Genomic DNA, 23,325 nt, shown 5'->3' with positions numbered 1-23,325 from the left:
AGTGTCAAAAAGCAAACTTCTACAGACGGCCAAGGAAGTTTTATTGACAGCCAGCAGTCGTTGAGTCTCTGCGACAGTTCGGCGTCCTGATGATCTCGCGAAGCGTCCATCGCCACGCGTCCGACGTTCGAGTCTGCCACGGTCGCATGAGTCGATGAGTTGATAGATCGGTCGCTCAGACTCTTCTTAGACGTTGCCGGGGCCGGTCGCGTGCCGACCGGCGGTTGGTCGGGCGGCTGAGGTGCGACCACACGAGCGAAAAATCCCCCTTTTTGACCCCTTCTGACAACCCCACAGCACCAACACCCCCTAGCGGAGTCAAATTAACAGTCCCAGTCTTCTTCGACATCCCGCGCAAGGCGAAATGGTCAATGAAAACGGCAAGCCATCAAAAATTGCGCCGGTGAAGCCCCCGAAGGAGATTCATAGAGGGCCGCCTCCGCGCTGTGCAATGCAGGGCAACCCCCTAGAACGACCAGCTTCATGATCCTGGTGTTCCCAACAAGGTAAGTATGAGACGCAAGAAAAGAGCGCGAGAGGAGAGCTTCTTTTATACCTGAGCAGGCCTGGAGCGTGCCCGTAAGCGAAGGGGAGCTCGGCGGTTGTGTGGTGTGCTTCGCCGACGGCAAAAGCAAGGGAGCAGGCGGGGATGACGCTGTTGCCTCTGGGCCAAGACGGCATGCAAGAGAGATGATTGGGCGATGCTGGGAACGGCCCGGGGAAAGCTCCTGTTGAAGCTAGGGGGACCAAGCCAGGGGCGCTTTGGGAGCCCTACGCTACGCTCAAAGCGCGCTGGGTGGATTCGTTTGAGTAAGAAAAGGGTGGTTGGACCAATCAATTGGCGAGGGGCCCGGCTGAAGTGACGCAAGGACTGTTTGCGTGGTGCGGCACGCCGTGTTGAGCTTTGGCGCCTCACTCCTGCGGTCCGGAGACCGGAACTTTGGCAACACTTCGAAGTTTGGACAGCAAAATCGGAGAGGCATTCTGCTCAGGGGGTTTCTCGGGCTTGTCAGTCAGCCAGCTAATGGAGAGCAACAGGTCGAATGATGGGGATTTCGAGGTGGGAAACGCTGTCAAGAGAGTCGATCAAAATCTGGGTGTCACAACAGCCGCCCTGCGGCCGGACATAGCAAACGGGCAACCGTCCGAGCATCCACAGCTGTAAATATTAACGCTGCTGGTACAAGATGTTCGAAGTTACAAGCCGCCGAATCAGATTCTGCAGATGCTCCGTCTCACAGCCCAAACTCCGACCGCAGTGTTTCACGGGGAAAATTTTTTGCAGCAGAAAATTGCTTTGCTCCACAAGTACTCGAATGTACATACATAGATGTCTGAAGTTGGCAACACGACCAATCAATTGGATGTTGATTCGGGCCTGGACAAGCGGTGTGAAAAGGCCTTCGGAATATCCGCAACGAGCAGCGGAACGAGTCCGCGGTCAAAGAAGGGCGGGTTTTCATCGGGCGTCGAAATCTTTGAGAATGATGCCGGAGATGCCGAAGATGCCGAATCATGCCGATGGTATCTCTCGTGGCCAGAACTGCTCAACTTCTCCGGGATGGATAAGTGTTTGGAAGAGCATTGGTTGAATTTGCTGCTCACTGCTCAAACAATCTCGGTCGGGTCGAGATGATCTTTCATATCTGATGACAGCACGTTGGCCGCGGAAAAACAGCGACTGCTACTTATCCATCATTATCAACCAATCTAACATCGTGTGCCAGTAAAGGGATGTGGACAAAGGCTCCATTAACAATTACCTGTTGGTCAGGCTTCAAGCCATGAGAAGTGAAAGACAACAACAACAACGGCTCGTATATCGAGCTAGACGCCCCCAAGAACCCAATTTCGTCGCAACGCACGCCGCCGCCGCCATCACATTTCCTAATGATCACTCGTAAAAGCGCAAGTCCCCATATCACGCTTGACAGCCGGCTTCTCAGGGGAAATATCAAAGTCAAAGATATCCATCGGCAGGCCCAACGTCGTGCAAGCATTGGGGATATCGACTACGCCCGCCAAATGGCCCTGCACAGGAGCGCAGCTCAGCAGCAAGTAAATCTGGTAGTCGGAGTAGCCGTAGCGGCGCAGGTACTCGATGACGCGGAGGCAGGTCTGGCGGTAGGCGACGGTGGCATCGAGGTAGTGCTGCTTGCCGTGCTCGTCGACGCTGAAGCCTTCAAAGTAGATGTAGCGGCCCGGTCCGAATTGCGGCTCGACGGGGCCGGGGCGGTAGATGGGCGACTTGATTTGCAGAGAGTTGGGGTCGGTGCTGGATTTCAGCAGCGAGAATTTGATTGTGATGACGCCGGGCATCTCGATGGCGCCGCAGAAGGAGATTTCGCCGTCGCCCTCTGTTGAAAAAGGTGCGCGCGGTTAGTGTGGGGTGCCAGGGGGATGGCGGAGAGGGGTCGTGCGGCCAGGGGGAAGGGGTAGAGCAACACTCACGCGAAAAGTGCAAATCCCCCACACTGAAGCCTGCGCCTTTGACGTGCACGGGCAAGTAAACCTTGCTTCCTCTCGACAAGTTCTTGATGTCGCAGTTGCCGCCGTGCTCTGGGCGACCCGGGATGGTGCGAGCACCTTCGCGCGCGACCTTCTCCTTGATGTCGGCCGTGGCCGAGCCAGCAGTAACGTTTTGCGGATTGGGCGGTTGAGCGACAATGCGGCCGCAGCCGTCCATGGCCGTGATGAGCTCGCCCTCGCGCCGATTCCATTCAGCCAAAACTTCCGCCGAGGGCGCGCAGCCCAAGATTCCGGGGTGAATCAGGCCGGCAAACTTGACTCCTGGGATGTGTCGCGATGAGCAGAAGATGCCTTCAAAGTCCCAGATGGCTTTGGCGCTGAATTGCGTAGTGTCCCGTCAGCTTTCCTGTAATGTTGCGTTATCGCGGACTGCTTACGCCTTGGGGTAGAGCTCGTCCAAAAAGCCGCCGCCGTTGCCCTTGTCGAAAACGCCTGTGAAGCCCCACGGCTGTTCCTCCAAGGGCTGGACGTCCGCAATCTCGACCAGCAGCACATCGCCCGGTTCCGCGCCTTCAATTTCAAAAGGTCCGGTCAAGTAATGGATTTTGGTCAGGTCGACATTCTTGACGTCGTCTGCGCTATCGTTGTTTTGGATCTGACCGCCCGTCCAGTCCACGCATTCAATCTTGACCGTTTCGCCGTCTTTAATCTTGCCACAAAAAGGCACTGCGCTTACATGTGAGCAGGAGTAGAATTGGAGCGGCTGAGCTACCGACCATCTGGGTGCCATCGGTTCTAGGCAGTGTCGGTCAGCTCAGCAAAATGTAGCAAGCGTTGCTGGATTGCATACGTGAAGAACAGGCTGCTCGGCAGCATCCTTGTTCAGGTCAACTTTGGCAGCGTAGCGGACCATTTTCTCCTATTTGTCCTGATAATTTCACAAGACGAGAGAATCTTAGTTTAAGCATGAAAAGACCAAAGTCCAACCGCGCGACTCGATGGTCGCGCAGAAACATATATAGCCGTCAAGCACGCAGCCATACTAAACCAAGAACATAATGCTGATAGTGCCAGCGGGGACGCAGCACAGCGATATCCATGCCGTCGCAGAGCCATTGGCCGGCGGGCTCATCCCGATAAGTCGTAGATAATGCTCACCGTCGTTAGTCACGTCAGAGTGGAGAGAAGATCTGGGTGGGGTAGTTCCCCGCCATCCTTGCATCCGCGCACCCGCGTCCGCGCGTCATCACGTGTAGAGCTACAACTCATGAGCTCAGTTGAAATAGCATGGAAGTCGGACAAAATCAAAATTTGGAGTCCCGCAATGTTAGTGCTGGAGGAAACTTTTGGCTGCACGAAGGGGAGTGTTAAGAGGCTGTAAAACTGGCTGAAAGAGGAATTCAGACCACGACGGACCTGGAATGTGCTAGAGGAACTGGCCAAAAAAGGAATCCAGATGACGAGGTGACTATCATGATACTGGCTTTTAAAATGTCGAATTGGAATGGAAATGAGTCGTTCTTTCATGAGGTCCGATCTCCTCTTGAATCCTGCTCATCAACCTCGAGCATCTCAGTTCTTCATACACCCCTAGGAAAACCTCTTTGTCGGAGTTTCGGGCATCTTTGGTTTAATCTTCTCGACCTTCTCGTCTATGTTGATCGAGTCGATGTTGGCCAACGGAAGAGACAAGAACTCGTGCTTGTTCTTCCAAGGAATTTGACTCTCCGCAAAATTTGTAGCTTCTGCCTCGGCCGGAGGTGGCGGTGGGTCGGTGATTTTGGTAATGAGGAAGGCGGTTGACGCTTCCGCGATTCCGTAAATGAGGACACCAAGCAGGGGGATCTTGAGGAAAACAAAGAAGCCGACGCCGAATCCGAAGAGCACACCTTCCCGGTCTTTGAACCAGGCCTTCTTTTGCTCCTTGGAGAAGCGGATGCGGGAAAAGTAGGGTTCAAGCTAGATCGCGTCATTACTAGGTGTATCCAGAAGCAGTGGGTTTTGCTTACCAATTCGCGCATCAAGCTGCGGGAGGAAAAGTACGACTGCAGGAACTGCACAAGGTAGCGCTTGGGCAAGAAAAGCGAGCTACCAAAGATGACCAGCGCCGGCTCCAATCCGACCGCCTTTTTGAATGTGTAGAAACTGGCAGCCGGGAGGACGAAGCGACCCACGACGGGAAGATACGATAGGGCGTACACAGCGAGCGAAATGCCGGCTCTCCTTCCAAACCGAAGCAAGAACGCCATGATTGCCTCCATCGGCTTCTTTTTGTCGCCCGCGGCTGTCGGCCCACCTCGCGAATACATCCTCAGGTTTGGATAGAACAGCGCACGCAAAGTCCGCGGATCCTCCGTCTTGTGCTTTTGTAGGTATGTCTGGTCGACCCATTGCAGCGAGTTCATGAACATGTCGTCCAGGGTAGGCGTAATGTACCGCATCAGCGACATGAGGAAGAACGGCACCTGCAGAACCGAATGCTCCAAGAAGTGTAGGCCATCGACGACATCGGTGTCAAAGGTGGAGCCTTCTGTCTCCATGAAGAGCGTACGGAACCATAGTAGTCCTCTTACGCCGAGAATCTGTGCCGGAATTGTAAGCTTTGAGCTTGTAGCGATCGAGACAACGCAGTAGACGTACTGGAATAGAGATGACGAGGCGGATAGCGAGACCTGCAGCGACAGCTAGAGCAGCCTGCCGGTAGTGGTCAGAGGTGAAGAGGGCGGGATTCTGGAGAGCGCGATTTGCTGCGTGGTAATAGGTCAGCTTTGTATGGCGAACGGAGAAGGAGGGATGTACCGCCGACCAGAGTGAGCTGTGCACCTCTCAGGATGGCATTTGGCTCGAATTGGGTCATGGCTGTAAGGAGCAGCCAAAAATGTGGTGTTGTTGGAGGTGCTCAACTCAAGCTGTGAGCTGATGGCACGCGAGTCGCGGAGCTGCGGCCAGGGTTTTGTTGTTGCCGCCGACCATGTCGTCACCTCCAAGCCACAACACCACAGCCGTTCGACTCTCCACCACCTCCACCATCGCCTCGTATCTCGACAAGTGACAGCGAGATGCGCATCCAACACCTGGATCTTAACCGACAAAAGAATATCTTTCTCATGAGCACCACTGGCCGGGTTCCCTGGTCCGTCCTTCAGCCTTCGTCCGATGCGCCGCAATGATTGTTGAGATGGCACACGACAACGTCTGGTGTTAAGACAACACGGAGAATTCAATCACCTCGATCCCACGCAGCTGTATACGGGTCGCTCGAAACCAAAGAGCTCAGGTCGTCTGAAATCGATGTCGGACTTTAGCATGTCAACAGCTCAAAGTCTACATGTCTAAGTCCCACGAGGGAGCGATCTGACAGGGAGCATTCGTGCGACGCGGGTCAAAGATAGGGACCACCCGCCACTTGCGAAAGATGGCCAGCCAATGAACTGGCGATTCACCCCAGCTCAGAAGACAGCCAACCTCCGGATTCGTGACCCCGCTCAAGGGCATCATGTCAAAGCTCAATATGTTCCAGGAGGGCGCCACACTCGAGGAGCTAAAAGCTGCAATCCCTGAGGAGGTTTTATGGCTCCACCGGATGCTCCCAGTCTTTGACAAGTACCGCGGCCAAACGGTCTACGCTGTGCTTGGTAATATGATTTCGCAACTATAGAGGCAAGCATTTCTAATACTATTTTAGGCACATGTTCCGTTTACAACCAACCAATGGATTGGCAATCCATTCCTGAGCAGGACCGGCCCCTAACACTCAAGATTATGACCGCCATTCAGACCCAGGCGGAATTTCCCCTTGTCTTGTTCAATATGCGTCCCATGTGCAGAAGGAACGCCTCCAAGCCCGAATTCTGTGACGCTGTCTCCGACTATGAGAGCCACAGGCTCAGGAACGCCGTGAGCTGGAAATGCTGGCTGTTGAGAAATTTTTCGACATAAGGTAAACCTGAAAACTTCGTATAGTTCTTCTTAAACTGACATGTATTGGAAGCTTTCTTTCAATCCTCACGTTTGCAGCGCCATGGGAGAAGTCATGGGCTCTCTTCAATGCCGGAGAATTTAACTTCTCCAACACACCTCGATTTCACTTCCACCACCACTTCGGCCACCTGGCCCAACGGAAGTATATTGTGTCAACGGTGGCCCTCAAGCAGAACCATGAGAATTACCGTGAGCTCTCCAAAATTATCCTACAATTCTTCAGTGGAGATTTGGAATTCGATGCTCCGGCCGAAGCGGTGGACCGAATGTACGACGCAATATACGAATACCTTTCGGCAAGCGGGGACCAGACTATCCCAAAACGGAAGCTTATCCAAAGCGGAAAGTATATGACGAACAAGGCGAAAGAGGCCCTCAAGGAGTACGAGAGCCAACTAGAGCTCGAGGAACACATGATATTCAAATCAGAAGAGGAAGTCCAAGCTTTCATTGCCTCCGTCCCAGACAACAACCGGGCTATCCACAAGGAGGAGAGTGATGACATCAAGGCTGAGGGGAGGGGAGGGGACACCATGGGCCTCAAGAGGAATCACAACTCCAAGACGGGGTGCTCGAATGCTCCCTGTGGTCATTGGCTTGGGTTTGGTCGTGTGGTAAAAGAAATCACAACTCCACGACGGGGTGCTCGAATGCTCCCTGTGCTCATCGTCTCGGACTTGGTCGTTTGGCAATCGGAATGTCTCTCGTGAGTCCCACTTCTGGACGCCATGGGCACGTCCCGGAGACGACCTTTCTTTCGTTGCCCAGCTTGAGGACACGAAGCGAAAGGCGGGCAAGGGCCGCCGCCGGAAAGAGATCGCAGAGAACAAAGAGAAAGAGATCGCTACTGTTGAGCTCGAGACCGAAGAGACAAACGAGATCATTGAAGAGCACATCCAAGGGCTCCACGATCAGCGTGGGGTCCAGCTTGAGCTTGAGGTGGAAATTATTCTCGAGAACCACTGCCTCAAGGAAATCAAGAAACAGAAGGAGACTAGACTGGGGTTGCCGATCCCGAGGCTGGGAGCCAAACGAAGGCCGCCTCTGTCCCGGACAACAATAGGGCGATCCACAAGGAGGAGAGTGACGACCTTAAAGCCAAGAGAAAGGTCCGCAATACCAAGGAGAAAGCCCGAAAAGATCGCCGCCTACAAGAAATCAAGGAGCAGAAGGAGAAGGAGACCGGTGTTGCCGAGCCCGAGCCCCCTAAATCGACTGAAACCAATGAAGAATGCATTACAAGGCTCTACAATGAGCTCATCCTTAAACGAAAGGTCAAGGTGCCATTTAGCCTCGGGACTGAGAGCAAAGAGCTCTCAAAGTATGAGAAAACAGCATACTGGAAGTCAACGGGAAACGTCCCATTCCGACTATGACGTGGATAATCTGGCCTCACCAATGCAAGCTGTCAATCGGACTCGATCGCAGCCGGCCGGGTACTTGCTGTTCGATCACCTCAGCGGCCATCACCACCACCGCCATCCGCTCTCCGCGCCCTGCGCTCTCGCCCTCCCTCCGTTCTCCGCGCGCCGTCCTCCCACCGGCCGCTCCCACCAAGGCCATGAAGGCCCTTTTCACCAAGAAGAGCTCGGGCGCCCGCAAGCCCATCGACAATTCCAAGATTGGCGCCCCACGGGCTTTAAGCACGTGGGTGGCAGCACCACCATGGCCGTGACCGCCGAGCCCATTGTCGGCGGCGCGGAGGAGACCTTGTGGTGCAAGAAGAGAAGATGGGAATGAGCTCCAAACCCACATCACCCAAAGTGGCATGAGAGCAAGTGCCAAGAAGAGGGATGATGTAGAGGCGGAGCTGGCCGGTCAAGGGGAACAAGGGGTGTAAGACCAGGACGGTCGGGAGATGGTTTTTCTGTTCACGGAGAACGCGCGCCAGAGGACGCGATCATCACTGCTAGCAGCCCAGCGTACGACCGCGAAAAATGACGTCATGGGTGACAGCGTCGGAGCGCCCAGATCTCCACCTCCATGAAATAATGGTGGACTTTGCTTCAAAGTCCAAAAACGCGAGGGAAGTGAAATGCTTCTAGGGCCCTCGGACTGAGGGGCGTGAGGCATCCTGTCAAATTCCAAATTACTATGCCAGAATGACCAAGTGACGATTCTGGCTTCCGCGAGAACGCCGAACCAGCACCCATCACCAATTCCTCTGCAGATTGCGAAAGCCTAGACCGACGACGCGCCTTTCAAGAGGGCCTATGAAGTCCGCATGGAGAGCCTGACAATAGCAGCCAGAAGTCTATCTCTTGTGGATGCTAGCGGTTGCATTCAGAATCAGTGCATTCACGGAAGCCGGCTATGGAGGACAAGGAGAGCTTGAGAGGTGTACTACTTGCCGCGGTAATGAGACGCCTGACGCCGCCGCTTGCGCGAAAGAAAGCTGGAGGTGTTGTGCATGGACATGGACGTGAATGGCTGGATGGGACCGGAAGGGCTTCACTTTTTTCTTTCTCTCGGGGATAATGAGTAGGGGTGGGAAGTATGTACGGTGATGTGCATGAACAGAAAGAGAAATTAGGAGGAAGGAGAGACGTTCCGCATCTGGCTGGCTCTACGCATGTCCCCTGCGCGGCTTGCGTTCGGTCTGTGGAGTGAGTGTGGCCGGTGAAAGTCTAGCCGGCCCAGATGGCAAAGAAGCCTGCCGCAAAACAAAGTAGACGTCGGATTGTTATCCACGTGGCGAGGTTGTGGGTGAAAAGGGCGGAGGACAATATTAGGGGTGGAATAATACAGACCGTTTGCTGGGGAAAGAACAATATCAACAAGAACAATATCAACACCATGCCAAGATCCGAAATGGAACTTTGAGCCTTTCAACGCCACCACTCATCCAATTCAACCCCGACAACACACACACCCCTCTTCTTTGTCTACACACTAGCACGCAACTATATCTCATCATCACCGCACAGTACCTCCCTCGCTCCCTATAAAACCTCGTCCATTCTCACCCTCACTTTCCTTCCTCACCCCACTCAACCTTCCTTCGCAGTCTACCGACCGATACACTCGCTTCACCAACAATCAAAATGGTTGCCCACATCGCCTCTGCCCCTGCCACCAACGAGCTCAAGCCCGCCAACGGAGGCTACACCCTCGGCGTCGGCTGCACCGTCTCCAAGACGGCCATGGTCGCCGAGCTCGCCGACGAGCTCAAGCCCGCCAACGGCGGCTGGACCCTCGGTGTCGGCTGCACCGTCTCCAAGATCGAGGAGCCCGTCAACAGCCTCAAGCCCGCCAACGGTGGCTACACTCTTGGTGTTGGCTGCGTCGTTTGCTAAACGCCGCAACAACGGGTCGTTTTGAGCGGTCATTTTTGATACGCTGCGGAATGAGGGGGTTTTGATCTTTTTACTTGTACCTAGACGGAGGTAGCTCTCCTGTCTCAAAAAATCAAAAAAAATTGGGCGTGAGCCCTCCCAAAATCTGTGTTCCAAATTTCTGCGTGCTTGCTTGAAGTCAGTGCCACCAATACGTGGGCAAAGACGTGATGAGACTGATGATTTAGGTCGGGAGTCGGGCAAGCTGGAGGTTGCGGCTCAAGGCTGAGAGGATTCCAATGCCTGTGTCGCGAACTTGTCCCTAAAGTAGGCCAGTTCCAGTTCCCAAATGATACTCTTGGGTAGCATTGACGCAGCCCTGCTCTACCTTGGAGTTGACAGAACACGTCACAAGCAGGAATCAGTGGAAAGGTCCATGGTTCTTCTCAATAGCTTGAATTTGTACAGAAGCTGTACACAGGCCCCGCTGAGATGCATCCGAAAGAGAAACGGTTGTCCAATGCCCAATGCTTTGTGACGGATGATGGTGGTTCGATGTCTCTTGAAAACTCCATACCTATTCACATAGCCTCTCCATCCTACCTTGGCTCCGGCGACTCCAAAAAGATTTTCCCAATGCGCCTACAACGATGAATGATGGTCGAGTCGCGCCACAACACCGACCCTACAAAAGAAAAACAGAGGTGCTGACCATCACTCGGAATCCTCCGTTGCGATCAAGTCGACACCATCGCCGTCGTCTTCGCCGGAATCAGACTCAGATTCCAACGAGTCGTAGTGATCGATATTAGCGATCCAAGGATGTTCCAACGCTTCGGAAGCGGTGATGCGTTTCCGGGGGTCGCACTCGAGCAAGAGGCGCAAAAAGTCGACCGCCTCCTTTTCTTCGTTGCTCAAGCCGGCAATGCGCTCGCCAGCTGCGTTCTTCTTGCCGCGGCCATTGCTCCACATTATTATCTTCTCGAAGCTGTAGCCTTGGTCGTTGTAGGTGGGGATGTTGGTCTCGAAGATTTGGCCGTGCAGCATGGCCGTTTCGCGCATGCGATTTCTGCCAAAGATGGCGGTCAGTTCCAGCAGCGCGTCAATGTCATCGGCGCTGTGGAAGAAGGGGAAACGCCGTGAGAGAAGCGTTAGCAGAATGACGCCTGCGCTCCACATGTCGATAGAGGTTGTCTGCGCTGTGCATTTGAGCAGAACTTCTGGTGCGCGGAAGCCTCGTGTCCCGGCGCGATTGGCCCGCCGGCTAGGACGCGTGTCGTTTTTGGGAAATGTGGGCATGTAGTTGGGGTTGGAAGCGACCGTGTTGGCGTAGACGCTGTGGTTGAGCTTGTGATAGCGTTCGCGAGAGCCCGCTTCACAAAGGCAAGAGTGCCAATCGGTGCCCTGTCGCTCAGCCAATCCAAAGTCCACTAGGACACCGCGGCCCTCTTCAGGCTTATAAAGAAAATTTGTGGGCTTAATGTCGCGGTGCAGGATACCGTGTGCGTGGACGGATTTGAGGGCGATGAACAGGCTGCGAAAGTACAACCGGAAGTCAAGTACACTCATGCTCCGGAAGTAATCCCTAAAATCCAGGTGCTTGAAGTATGGGAGCACAGCGACGACCTGGTCCTGATCACGAAAGGCAGTGATGAGCGGGCAGACGGCTTCCGAGGAGCGGAGATCGTGGAGGAGTTCAAGTTCGTTGAATATGCGAAGGGGACTGCTGGTGACGTATATTTTTTTGATGGCGACATAGCGCGATCCTCTCCCCTTACTGGCGTCCATATCCCAGTCGTTTTGATGCGCATCATACTGGAGGTCCTCGGCCTTGTAAACGGTGGAGAAGGTGCCTTTGTCGCGTTAGTGCTCGAGTGTGGTGAGGTGGACTTGACTGGGACAAACCCTCGCCGATGCGATTTATGAGACGATATCTTTGGGAGATACCCTCAAAGCTCCGCTCGAAGCTTTTTATGTCTTCGGCAACATTTTCGTCGACCTCCTCTTCACTGCTGCTGTCGGAGGTGGTGTCGCTTTCGTCGAGTGGGTCGAGGCTCTCGTCCATGGGATCGTGCGCGTAGGCTGCCGCTGTCCTGGCCATGGCCTCTCCGTGTCGCTACAATCGTGCGAGAGAGGCGCGAACCGGTGCAGGTTGGACGAGTCGTGGAGTGTGGAAGGCTGGTGTTTGGCAGCTTCGGTTTTGAAGCGCGGCCACGGTAGCGGCAGATGGCGCGCCCGGGATGCGGTTGAGATGTTTACCAACAACAACCGCGCGGCGACTTCCGCGCTTTTGCTCCGCTTCTAGACAACCTCCACCTCGACACCGCACCCAACGAGGCACCCTATGCGCCCCGTCGCGCTCCTTCTCTCGTCACCATGGGCGAACGCGCAGAATTCGACTTGAGCGAATCGCTCAAACTCTTCCTCAGCGACCCGACCACCATCCTTACGCCTGAAGCGCCCTCCGACCTCACCGACTGCGAAAATGACCCCTCGTCGCTCACGACCGCCGTCATCAACGGCGCCTTGTACCCCGTCGTCGATGCCATAACGGACAATCCTGAGGCTGTCGCCTCTAGCCAAAACTTTGACACCCTGCAGTTCTTGCTCAAGTGCGCGCCCACAAGCCCTCCAGATGTATTAGTAGAAGTGTCGGAACCTGACAGCGAGTCGTTTGCTCTATTTAGGAACTCATCCTTGCTCCCCGCCGCCGCCCTGGGCAAAGTCCTCGATCTCGTCGTCTCTGGTCTCTCGGCCGAAGCCAATACCGTCAATGCCGACATTGAAGCTGATGAGCAGGAATCGATACAGCACCACAAGCAGCTGCTGGAAATGTATGGCTTTTTGCTGTACTGGGCAATCTCAGCCGTCGAGGCGAAAGCGGCTGAAAAGCCGGCGTCTTCCACAACTGGCCGGGGAAGGGGAGGAAGAGGCGCAAAACCAAAGGCGGGCTCAAAGGACGACAGCTGGGACTCGTCGGCGCAGCTGACCACTGCCATGGAAAACATGTGCAGGGTCATGAAGCTAAAGATTTCCCGGATCTTTGTCACGACGTCCGAGCGCGACGCTTTTATTGGTCTCTTCACTCGTCCTGTGTATCTCATCTTGGAGAATGAAGCTCGTGTCAAGAGTGCTACAATCAGGAAACATGCGTTCAAGGTCCTTTGCATCGCGGTCAAGCACCACGGTCACGCGTTTGGTACTTTCTCCAGGTACGAAACTTGGGCTTTGGCTGACATTCGGCAGGCGCGCAAACCTCGATTATCCAGAATCTCTCCTACTTCGAACATCTTCCAGAGCCCATGGCCGAATTCCTCCACATTCTTGCAGACCAATACGACTATCCACAACTGACAGAGGAAATTCTGAGGGAACTGAGCAACAAGGAGTTCAACAGCAACGACCCGAGAGGACCCAAGTCCGTTTCTACCTTCATCACCAAAATTTCCGAACTTGTCCCACATTTGGTTGTCAAGCAGATGACTCTGCTGGCCAAACTTCTGGAAAGCGAATCTTACACCTTGCGCTGTGCGATTATTGAAGTCTGCGCCAATCTCATCTCCATGCTTAGCAAGCAGCGAGATGAATTCGAGGACCGCCGGGAACATACCGAAGGTCAAATCAACACTTTCTTTGAAGTGCTCGAACAGCGTTTCTTGGACATCAACCCCTACTGCAGAACACGAACCATTCAGTGCTACATCAGGCTCTGTGACGTGGAGACGATTTTTCCGGTTTACCGCGAAAGGAGACAAAATGCGGCCGAGCTGGCCGCGAGAAGTTTGGAGGACAAGAGTAGTCATGTCCGCCGCAACGCCATCAAGCTCCTCGCCAAATTAGTCACGACTCATCCCTTCCACGCCCTGCATGGCGGGCAACTTACCCTGGACGAATGGACCGAGCGCCTGCAGCAAGTACAACAGGAAATTGACGCCCTCATGACGAGCGGGATAGAAGCACAAAATCAAACCCAGATTGATGCAACAGTCGACGAGGGGCTTGTCGACGACGCAACGCAAGTAGAGGCCCCAGCGCCAGTCGCGCCTGCCTTGACCGACGCGGAGAAGCAAGTGCTTGTCGAAAAGGTGCAAGCCCTGGACAGGTTGACACAAACTCGGAGGTACTACTCTGACGCCATCAAATTCATCGAACTCATTCACGCTTCATCCGCCGTCGTCACTCAGCTCTTGTCTTCCAAAAACAAGAGCGAGGTCATTGAAGCAATGGACTTCTTCACCGTCATTGATGCCTACAAGGTGCAAACTTCGCGGTCTGGCATTCGACGAATGCTGCGCCTGATCTGGACCAAAGGAAATAGCGACGAAGGCAAAGGAGTTCAAGCCCATTTGATCGACTGCTACAAGAGCCTCTTTTTCGACGCACCGGACACTTTTGATACCAACAGCGCGGCCAACTTTGTAGCCCGGAACATGGTCAGCTTGACTTTTGGTGCCACTCCGGCCGAGCTCATCTCACTAGAGCAGCTTCTGAGCACAATGATGAAGCAACGCGCCGTGAATGATCATGTCATTGCCAAGCTCTGGCAGATTTATGGCGTACAAAAGAAGGGTAGAGAGACGTCCAGGACCCAGCGTCGTGGTGCAATCATCGTCCTCGGCATGCTGGCTCTTGCAGATCCCAGCGTCATTGTCAAGGAGATGGAGATTTGTTTGCGAGTGGGACTCGGTGAACTGGGAAGAAGAGATCTTGGACTTGCAAGATATACGTGTGTGGCTCTCCGGCGTATGAACCCCGCTGCGCAAGCAAACAAGGGCATGGAGACATCAACTGCGGTGAAGATGCCAAATGACCACGCCGTTTTGGCCCGCCTTGCCGCAGCGATGGACATGGGATCCGAGAGCAACGAGTGGTTTGGTTTTGCAGAGCAGGCGCTCGACGCCATCTACGCTCTTGCAAAGCATCCAGACACTCTTTGCACTGAAATCATCCGAAAAAAGACGAAGGAGGTTTTTGCGCCTCAGCAGGTCCAGAGACCATCTACGGCCGGCTCCCAAGGGAGCCAGGCAGCTTCTCAGGCCGACGGTCGTCCGCCCAGCCAAGGCTCAGAAAAGGCCTCAGAGTCCGATGAGAGCAAACAAAGAGCTACGCTTGGCTTTTCACAGCTGCTTTTTATCGTGGGACATGTTGCCATTAAGCAAATTGTCCACCTTGAACTTTGCGAACAAGAGTTCAAGAGGAGAAAAGCAGAAAAGGAAACCAAAGCCGCCGCAGAAAAGAAGACCCAAGCCACCCCCGCGAAAAGGGGCTCGAAGAAGCAGGCGGAGGAAGAGCCAGACGACCTGGATATGATTGGAGCGACAAATGAGGACGAGTTTACGGAGCACCTCCAGTACATTCGCGAGCGGGAGCTTCTCTACAGCCCGGAGGCTCTGCTGTCCAGTTTTGGGCCGTTGGTCTCCGAGGTGTGCATGCAGAACACGCTGTATGCGAACAGCACGCTGCAGGCGCAGGCAGCCCTCTGTCTCGCAAAGCTCATGTGCGTGAGCTCCGAATACTGCGAAACGAACCTCCCTCTCCTCCTCACCATCCTCGAGCGCAGCAGCGATCCAGTCGTGCGCAGCAACCTGGTGGTCGGCCTCGGCGACATGGCCGTCTGCTTCAACCACCTGATCGACGAGAACACGGAGTTTTTGTACCGGCGGCTGGACGACCACGACGTGTCGGTCAAGCGCACGTGCCTCATGACGCTGACGTTCCTCATCCTGGCCGGCCAGGTCAAGGTCAAGGGCCAGCTGAGCGAAATGGCAAAGTGCCTCGAGGACGACGACAAGCGCATCGCCGACATGGCGCGCATGTTCTTCAGCGAGCTGGCCACAAAGGACAATGCCGTCTACAACCAGTTTGTCGACATGTTTAGCGTGCTGAGCGCCGACGACCGCCTGGGCGAGGACTCGTTTCGCAAAATCATCAAGTTTTTGGCCGGCTTCATTGAGAAGGTAAGTTTCAAAATCAATCTTCGATCCATTTGCATGCCTGATTACTAACACGCTTGGACTTTTAGGAAAAACACTCGAAACAACTCGCCGCCAAGCTCTCGGCGCGCCTGCCGCGCTGCGAGACGGAGCGCCAGTGGAACGACGTGGCGTACGTGCTCGGCCTGCTGCAGCACAAGGACGAGGAGATATCCAAGCTCGTCTCGGAAGGCTTCAAGGTTGTGCATGCGTCTGCATAAGGACGACCGTGATGATATTCTCATTCTAGTGTAAAGAAATTGGGCAGGGTAGGATTTGTCGGGGCTGGCTGGTTGGCCGGTTCGAGCAAAAGGCGTTTTCGGTGTCAGCTTGCCATCTAGATAAAGGTCGGTGGCCGCTCGGAACGGCATGGCAAGGCAAGGCAGGGCTTGGGACTGACTGATGATCTGATCCGGCGAGGCAACGTTGGCTGGAATGAACAGCGGGATGGGAGGGGAGTTTTGGGTCGTCATGCTCGTCGTCATGACGAGGTTGATTGTGTTTATGCTGCTGTTTTTTTGTGGACATCTTCTAAATGCAATGCACGTCATGTTGCAAATAACCAGAGACTCATCCAGTATGAATGATCAATAAGTATAGTCACGCAAGTCACAACCTAGCGGCGGCTCTTCCTGTTCAACATTGACGGGACTGGAGCTATCATCGCTTAGCTGTCCCTCCTGAGCAGCAGTTCAATCCCACTTATTCGGCCTCACCACAAGACCAACCAACCACAGGGCTGAAGGGTGGCTGGCTATGACCTATATACCAACGCAACTTTAGCTCCTTGAACTTTCAACAATCACCAAAAAGGCGAAAGAAACAGCAGGCCCCTCAGGTCGCACTCGGACCTGTCAGCTAGGGCAAAAAAATGAGCGAGCCACTGCCTACGTACTCCCCGAGGCCTGCCGACGTTTGGCGTGGTTCATGAGAGATCGTCATTGTGGCGGATGAACCGCTACTACGCCGGATGCATCCGAGGGAGCAAGCAAGTCGTGGCTCATGGGGAATGGGGGGGGCGTTTGAGTGGGACATATACCTAAGTGGCATGAAAGACTTTGTCGCTGGGCGGCCGCACAAGGTACATGGGTAGCATTGAGAAGGATGGAGAAGGTGGATGCGGCGATAAGCCGTAAGGTACTCGTCGCTGCTCGAGGAAAGAGATTAAGAGTCGATGGACAAAAAGAAGGATAGTACAGGGTATAAGCATAAAGATTGCGCAATCCAAAAAAAAAAAAAAAAAAAAAAACTCGGCGGCAAAAACCCCACTGCTGCCATGGGTGAAAGAAACATGGTCAACGGCACGACATTAGACTCCTCTCCGTGTCCGTCTGTCCGCCTTCCTTGCAGCAGACCGCCGTCGCCCATGATGGATATTCGACCGTAAGGAGGAAGGAGAAGAGTGCAAGTGTAAAGGGACGGACGTGTAGACAAGATGCCCTCCGAGGGCAAGAATGTGAATGGATGGATGCATCACACAAGCTGCTGCCTTCTATCCGCCTGCAACCATGACGAGAAGAAGCCTTCTCCAAAACCAAAACGTCGTCTCTTCCCCCACGATAATCCCCCAAACTCCCAGTTCCGTGGTATCCCATAGCCGTCGGTCACGTCATCTGTCATCCCATATGCTTCTGTCATTCCAAGACAGAGATCAAGTTTGTACAAGGCGCAATCCCCAATCCCCAATCCACACCCCCAACCAAAAACTACGCAACGATGCCCTGCCGCATATTCTCGACCGTCTTGACGCCGACGCCCTTCAACCCTGCCAGCTGTTCCAAGTCTGTCAGGATCCAGCGGCCCTCGTCGCCGTCGTCCATCTCGCAGAGGCAGTTGACGATGGCCTCGGCCTTTTTGGCGCCGACGCCCTTGAGCATGCGTATCTGGCCCAAATCGCGCGTGTTTATGATGCCGAGCAAGCGCTTGGTACGTGGCGTGGCGTAGGCTTTGGATGCGTCTTCTGTCGAGGAGGTCGGTCTGACGGGAGTGGTTGCAGGAGGGTCGATAGGTGCGGTGGAAGAAGCGTGTGTGGATGCGTTGTCGTCGTCCCGGTACACAGGCAGCTTTTTCGGTTTGGGTTTGCGCGTTTTGGGCTTGGGTTTGTAAACAAAGCTGTCGTCTTCCTGGTAGGCAGAGCCGGCGTCCGAAGCAGCGTCGTCGGGAACAAAAGAATCGTCTGCTGCGTCGTTGACCACGTCTTCTTCCTCCTGGTAGACTGGCTCAGGCTCGAGTTTGCGTGATGTAGATTTTGATTTGCTCAGAGGACGCGAAACTGGCCGCATTGCGGTGGTTGGTTTCTCGCTCGGTGCAGCTGGCTTGTCCACCGAGGGCTTCCGCAAGGGTTGCTTGGCCAGAACACTGGTCCGTGCCGCCAGAGGAAGTGGCTCTACGTGCTTCTCCTCTTGAACCTGATTGCTCTCAGGCTCGGCGGCTCGTGCAGGCTCTGGAGCTTGAAAAGGGTCCGATTCGGGAGGTTGGTGCGACCTTTTTGCTTCCTTCTCTCTCCGAACTTTCTCTTGCAGGGAGGCAATCTTTTGCTCGAGTTTCTCGTTGTCGGGGAAATGTGGCAGCGCGAGTTGATACATCTTGAGAGCGGAAGAGTATTCACCCCGAACGTGGTGCTGTTTTGCCATTAGCAAGAAATGCAAGCCCTCGCCTCTATCATCGTCCTCCCGTCCCACTCTCTCCTCCAATGCCTCAAGCCGTCTTTGTACAGCTTCACTAATATCTTGTGTCTGGATTGTCGAAGTCTCGTTGAGTGCTCTCTCAGCCAGTTTCTCCTCGATCCGCTTCTCAATCATGGCCTCTATCGCTTCTTTGCTCATCGGTGCGGGCGCAGTAGGAGCACTTGTGGTCTGTTTGCCGTATCCCGAACTCTGCACAGGTCTCTTGGAGGGCCGCGAGCCAAGGGTTGTGTTGTCCGTGGCCCCGCGTTTGAGATTGTCTGGACGTCTTGCCTGTGTTGATGTTGCCGACATCGACGTAGTCTTGGGCACGGCTTTTGGTTTTTCGGAAAATACGGCAAACGATTTGGCTGGTTTTTCGGTCTTCTTCTCCTTTTGCTGGGTCATGTCGGCATTCTTCACTGCCGCCAGTGGTTTCAGCGGTTGGCGTTGAATTCCTGGGCCTGCTATCGCCGAATAAGGCTTCGATGGTACTGCTGCAGCCTTCAACACCGGCTCATTTTCCACCTCGTTGACCTCAATTTTCTTCGTCCGGCTGGCAAAGGTCAAAGAGGAGAGGGTATCTAAATGGTATGATCGAATCGGTGCCAGATTCAAAATCATCAAAGTCAAGCCATTGTTCTGGCCTAAGGATAAGATTCGGGTCATTTTTGATTCGCGATAGGGTATCCGGTGTTGCTTTTTGCTAATTGCTTCGACGCACTGTGCTAGCACGAACAAGGATTTGTTAATGGCAGACGATTCGACCAGGCGTTCTCGGTTGTTGTCGGTCCTCCGATTATCTTCAGAACCAGCAAGGTCTATGCACGAAGCTCTCGAGACACGGGTTTGGGTATCAGTAGTTTGTGTCAGGGTCACACAAAGAATAGCGTGAGAGCGGGAAGATTGAGCATTGAGCTGGAGACGTCAGCGAGGAATCGATTGGGGTTTGGCAAACGGAACCTACCTTGGTGGCAGAGGTGGATCGGTTAACGTTAGCTTCGTCGTAGAGTTTCTCAAAATCCTTGAGCGTGGTACATGGCCGCTCAGTGAGGCCAACCACGACGGTCTTTCCATTATTATCGCGTATGGGCAGACCAGCTGCTGTGCGCTTCTCCGGAGGCTCGAAAAGGTCGTATACACGGTCGTTGTAAATCTCGTAGTAGCTGACAGCCACGTCTACCTGGGTCTCTCCGTCTTTTTCGAGCTTTCGACAACGACGATATACGCTGCTGAGAAGTCGGGGAATGACGCCTCGGTCTGCCAATGACTTGCCGCCTTTCATGGTATGGGTCTTGCCCGAACCGGTGACTCCGTAGGCAAAGACGGTCACATCGAAGCCATTGAATAAATGTTTGACGGTGGGCGCGACTACAAGGAGCTGTCAGCGCAATTGAACCCTGGTTGAGGGAGCAGATCCTTACCCTCCTTATCAAACAGCTCCTGCTGCGTCGTGTCCTGGTCGTAGACGCTCTGGAACTGAAAACTAAAGGACTCGCTCTCCTTCTTGGGATTGGGCATCCGCACAACATTCGGAGGGGCATTGTCGTCGCCGGTGGCATTTTCAGCCGTGAGGATAACGTCCTTGTCGAGCTCCTTCTTGAGCAGGGGGCGTATCCGGGCGAGGACGCGGACACTCATGATGGCGGCGGCGGAACGAAGGAAAAACAGACGACGACGCAACAAAGCGCAACGACCGACCACTGACCACCGGGCGCGGTGACGTCTGGGTGTTGGGGTGCGGTAGAGAGTGGGCGGGGTCGGGGGCTTCAGTCGGAGACAGAGTAGAGCGAAATTGCGGCTGCGGGGATGGTAAACACGCACGGTCCAGGCGGGAGCTAGTCGCTGTCAGGCACGCCGGCTTCCTGGTCGCGACGGGAACGGTTAGGTGCCTGGTGCCTGACCTCAACACCATCATCCCTCCCTTGCAACGTACTCAACGGCTTTGACCTGGACTAACGTTCAACTATCGATTGTATCAGTGTTTGTTTGCTACAGAGGAAAGAAGCGAAACCCCACCCTAACTTTTTGCTCAGGGGTCGCCTCGTAGGGGACGACACTCCAGGACGACACTCGAAAATCCTTTGCCAGCGACATCGATTCTGCCATCTGCCGATTTCTCAACATGAATGCCGCGTATTCATCGTGCAAATATGACCAGGAGACCACCTCGATGTGTGCTGGAAGCTGCAAGATATGATGTGCTGTTTCTTCACTTCCACTGTTCCACCAGTCCAAATATAGACACTCACTTTTCTTTTCATCATCCAAGATGCAGTATACCGAAGCAGGCTGTGGGAGCCGATCGGAACTACAGTCAGCCAATCACGTTGCCGCAGACCAAGGGCACACGAAATGTTTGACACTCGGCGGCTAAGTCTCATGTACCTACCGCGCCATTGCACGACATCGAAACAACCCCTGTCTGTCCAGTGAGCCTCCATGTGGCGCGCTTTCAACAATACCCGCCGTCCACTGCTCAGGCGCATGCCCGCCCGGATTCAGACAGCGGCTAGACCACCTTGAAAGTCTCCCCATTCCCAGCATGATGAATGCAGATGCAACAGTCGGCCGGTGTGTTCTGGCTCCACCTGCGCGCGTGAAGTCTTTCTTTTACTTTGTGTTTCCGTTTGTCTTTTCCTTTCTCTCCATTCTTTCCGTTCGCTCCATCTCCTCACGTTACAAGTTTGTCCATTCTTTCCTTTTTTGTTCGAATCAGCTGTGCTGTTACTCTCTTTGGTTAATCCTGAGCTGGAATCTCAAATTACTCTCCTTGAATAATCTTTGCATATCTTTTAGCCATGTCTTGGAGATCCAAGAGGCTTCTCCTTGCTCTTTTCTTTGCATCTACCATAGCAAGTCCTGTCCCGCAACACGCACAAAACTTCCAGTAGGACACCCTCTTCTTGTCGACTGAGACATGCTGACTAGTCGCCAAGCTTTCCTAGATACTCAAACACCTCCACTCCAAGTCCCGACGCTTTGCTCTCGACACCACAGAGCGCAATTACACCGACCGCAGTCCAGTCTGTCCAAGCGGCCGATACTGGGATCCCCTTTGTGGTGCCAGTGACCCTTTTGACGAGTAAGTGATGCCAGGCAAGGAAGACCATAGGCCCGTCTAACGTGATGCTACAGGCGATGGCTCAATAATAATACCAGAGACGAGCACACAGCCCCTCACAACTTCTACACCGGAGTCCTCGAGAAGCAGATTCTCATCTGCAAGTACGCGGGCTACTCTTACTTCAACTCCAAAGTACAACTTGTCAACTCCAACTCCTGGAGGCTTTCAGGGGGCAGAAGAGTCAGCTTCAAGCGCAAGCCAGAGTCAGTCGACCGTGCACAGCGGCACATTAATACCGACTGCCACTCCTGCACAAAATTCATCAATCACGCCTGGAACGTACCTCACAGGAACGCCCTCGAGCCTGTCCACACCTAGCCATCAATTCACATACGACCCTCAGCCGGCCACCGAAACGCCGAACCCCAAAAATGCTACCACTCCAGCAAGGCTCTCCCTTTCGTCCTCGACACATGCAGGGACCACGAGTGCACAGGTCTTGACGCCTACAAACACTCCCCTCTATGCATCCACGCCAATGTATGGGAATAGCACAGAGAGCAAAAAGACATTGCTCAGTAGCCTTTCTTCATCACGTACGGATGCTGCTGGAACAAGCTCAGCAGCAGCCCACGCCCCTCCGACGGTGCACTCAACGCCTGCCATATCGACACCCGCAGGGCAAACCAGCTTGTCCACCCCTGGCACGCCTACCCCTTCCTCGCAAACTGGCCCAGTCTACGTAACTACAACGATCCATCCCACGCCGTCGTCTTTGTCAGGAACCTTGCGCAAGACCACAACGGTCCTCACCACCGTCTCCACCCCGAATACACCAGTGGGCAGTCCTGCCAGCGGGTCGAGTTCGGTCGTGTACGTGACCACAACAGTGGATCCGGCGCAGACGGCGCAGAGCACGTTACACATGACGACGACCGTCTTGACCACCGTGACGCCCGTCGTCCAGCAGCCTTCTGCGTCTGAAACGACCAGCGCGCAGAGCTCTCGTCCGGCCGACTCGGGTTCGGATGGCAATGGCAACCCAGCGAGCCAAGAATCCGAAAGCTTCTCGTCGTCAACGACGACGAAAACAACGCAAACCACGCCGCCGTCATTCAGCAGCGCGGCAGCAGCCACCACAAACGAGCCCTCGGCCGTGTCCTCCTCGCCAACGTCGAGCTCAGCTCCTTCACGGGAGACATCTGTCCCCAGCGCCGCATCAACCAGCGCACCAACATCACTTGCGGCAACCACAAGCCGCGCAACATCGTCGCCGACGCAAGCGCCAGTGCCAGCCAGCAGCAGCACGACGGCAGCGCCATCGCCCTCATCTTCATCGCCAGCAGACGACAACGACGACGGCGAAGGCATCACCATCATCCCCGTCGACCCGAGCGTGTCGACCTACACGGAAACGACGACGCAGCTGAAAACGGTGACGGCGACGGAGACGGTGCGAGAAACCGAGACGGTGACGGCGCCGGCGCAGACGGTCACCGTGACGGCCGAGTCGGCGCCGCGGGTCACTGTTACTGCGTATGATGCGCTTGTGATGGGGAGTTTGGGATAGATACATCATGGGTGGAAGCGAGCGAGAAAGGGGGCAGGAAGTCGGGGGTTTGGAGTTGTAATGGTGGCCCGGAGCCACCACGCTTTGGTGATGGTGGGTTGTGCATGGGTGCATACCTATTGTTTCTAGATTGTCCTTTGCGGCGCTGCTGCTGCTGCAGCGCTGCGTTTAATACTTTGCATCTGTCGTTCGGTTGCCGTCTTTTTCAAGCTTATTATTAAACCAAGGCCCATCATCACCGCCAGATATTCTGCATCTTTCTCCCCAGTCCATCATCTCAAGGTGGGTAGTATATTCATCAAAAATAGGAGCAATACAAGCATCTCTC

General features: G+C 54.4%; 6 protein-coding genes across 6 annotated transcripts; 3 read left to right on the top strand and 3 right to left on the bottom strand.

Annotated features, from left to right (window-relative positions):
* Positions 1–1,726: 1,726 nt before the first annotated feature.
* BKA78DRAFT_338853 (formamidase) lies at positions 1,727–5,387 on the bottom strand. Its single transcript, XM_066890272.1, has 9 exons — positions 5,269–5,387; positions 5,110–5,216; positions 4,479–5,051; positions 4,114–4,428; positions 3,320–3,388; positions 3,246–3,264; positions 2,907–3,195; positions 2,452–2,846; positions 1,727–2,357 (listed from the first exon to the last, which is right to left on the bottom strand). Exons 1-9 carry the CDS (start codon positions 5,324–5,326, stop codon positions 1,888–1,890), a joined length of 2,295 nt encoding a protein of 764 aa, XP_066740070.1. The 5' UTR covers positions 5,327–5,387; the 3' UTR covers positions 1,727–1,887.
* A 694-nt stretch (positions 5,388–6,081) lies between these two features.
* Positions 6,082–7,142, top strand: BKA78DRAFT_325885 (uncharacterized protein; the record flags this gene model as incomplete). Its single annotated transcript, XM_066889395.1, has 3 exons — positions 6,082–6,104; positions 6,155–6,409; positions 6,461–7,142. Coding segments are annotated over exons 2-3 (711 nt in total), but the record flags the coding sequence as incomplete, so codon positions are not given.
* Positions 7,143–10,439: 3,297 nt separating this feature from the next.
* BKA78DRAFT_333750 (kinase-like domain-containing protein) lies at positions 10,440–11,790 on the bottom strand (the record flags this gene model as incomplete). The annotated part of the gene is made up of 2 exons (XM_066890127.1): positions 10,440–11,578; positions 11,631–11,790. The coding sequence occupies 2 exons, from the start codon at positions 11,788–11,790 to the stop codon at positions 10,440–10,442; spliced, it is 1,299 nt and encodes a 432-aa protein (XP_066740068.1).
* A 266-nt stretch (positions 11,791–12,056) lies between these two features.
* On the top strand, positions 12,057–16,265 carry BKA78DRAFT_46593 (armadillo-type protein). The gene is made up of 4 exons (XM_066893234.1): positions 12,057–12,337; positions 12,413–12,924; positions 12,972–15,682; positions 15,748–16,265. Exons 1-4 carry the CDS (start codon positions 12,102–12,104, stop codon positions 15,916–15,918), a joined length of 3,630 nt encoding a protein of 1,209 aa, XP_066740067.1. The 5' UTR covers positions 12,057–12,101; the 3' UTR covers positions 15,919–16,265.
* A 680-nt stretch (positions 16,266–16,945) lies between these two features.
* Positions 16,946–20,096, bottom strand: BKA78DRAFT_325877 (P-loop containing nucleoside triphosphate hydrolase protein). Its single transcript, XM_066889394.1, has 3 exons — positions 19,785–20,096; positions 19,328–19,731; positions 16,946–19,278 (listed from the first exon to the last, which is right to left on the bottom strand). The coding sequence occupies exons 1-3, from the start codon at positions 19,999–20,001 to the stop codon at positions 17,404–17,406; spliced, it is 2,496 nt and encodes an 831-aa protein (XP_066740066.1). The 5' UTR covers positions 20,002–20,096; the 3' UTR covers positions 16,946–17,403.
* Positions 20,097–21,005: 909 nt separating this feature from the next.
* Positions 21,006–23,060, top strand: BKA78DRAFT_46574 (uncharacterized protein). The gene is made up of 3 exons (XM_066893233.1): positions 21,006–21,250; positions 21,300–21,445; positions 21,499–23,060. Exons 1-3 carry the CDS (start codon positions 21,162–21,164, stop codon positions 22,995–22,997), a joined length of 1,734 nt encoding a protein of 577 aa, XP_066740065.1. The 5' UTR covers positions 21,006–21,161; the 3' UTR covers positions 22,998–23,060.
* Positions 23,061–23,325: the final 265 nt, after the last annotated feature.

The sequence above is a fragment of the Phyllosticta capitalensis genome (genome assembly GCF_038381095.1).
Source record: "Phyllosticta capitalensis strain CBS 128856 chromosome Unknown BKA78scaffold_11, whole genome shotgun sequence".
NCBI lineage: Eukaryota > Fungi > Ascomycota > Dothideomycetes > Botryosphaeriales > Phyllostictaceae > Phyllosticta > Phyllosticta capitalensis.
This window is presented reverse-complemented; position numbering and strand designations above follow the sequence as displayed.

Excerpts from the sequence above, each read along its gene's own strand:
- BKA78DRAFT_325877 (XM_066889394.1), bottom strand. The coding sequence starts at position 20,001 with ATGAGTGTCCGCGTCCTCGCCCGGATACGCCCCCTGCTCAAGAAGGAG. Across the intron at positions 19,732-19,784 it reads GGAGCTGTTTGATAAGGAGG|TCGCGCCCACCGTCAAACAT; the intron begins GTAAGGATCTGC and ends AGCTCCTTGTAG. Across the intron at positions 19,279-19,327 it reads GATCCACCTCTGCCACCAAG|CTCAATGCTCAATCTTCCCG; the intron begins GTAGGTTCCGTT and ends TGACGTCTCCAG.
- BKA78DRAFT_338853 (XM_066890272.1), bottom strand. The coding sequence starts at position 5,326 with ATGACCCAATTCGAGCCAAATGCCATCCTGAGAGGTGCACAGCTCACT. Across the intron at positions 3,389-4,113 it reads CGATCAACATAGACGAGAAG|GAGAAAATGGTCCGCTACGC; the intron begins GTCGAGAAGATT and ends CAGGACAAATAG. Across the intron at positions 2,847-2,906 it reads GACGAGCTCTACCCCAAGGC|CGCCAAAGCCATCTGGGACT; the intron begins GTAAGCAGTCCG and ends TACGCAATTCAG.
- BKA78DRAFT_46574 (XM_066893233.1), top strand. The coding sequence starts at position 21,162 with ATGTCTTGGAGATCCAAGAGGCTTCTCCTTGCTCTTTTCTTTGCATCT. Across the intron at positions 21,251-21,299 it reads CAACACGCACAAAACTTCCA|CTTTCCTAGATACTCAAACA; the intron begins GTAGGACACCCT and ends CTAGTCGCCAAG. Across the intron at positions 21,446-21,498 it reads GCCAGTGACCCTTTTGACGA|GCGATGGCTCAATAATAATA; the intron begins GTAAGTGATGCC and ends GTGATGCTACAG.
- BKA78DRAFT_46593 (XM_066893234.1), top strand. The coding sequence starts at position 12,102 with ATGGGCGAACGCGCAGAATTCGACTTGAGCGAATCGCTCAAACTCTTC. Across the intron at positions 12,338-12,412 it reads ACCCTGCAGTTCTTGCTCAA|GAACTCATCCTTGCTCCCCG; the intron begins GTGCGCGCCCAC and ends TGCTCTATTTAG. Across the intron at positions 12,925-12,971 it reads GCACCACGGTCACGCGTTTG|GCGCGCAAACCTCGATTATC; the intron begins GTACTTTCTCCA and ends GACATTCGGCAG.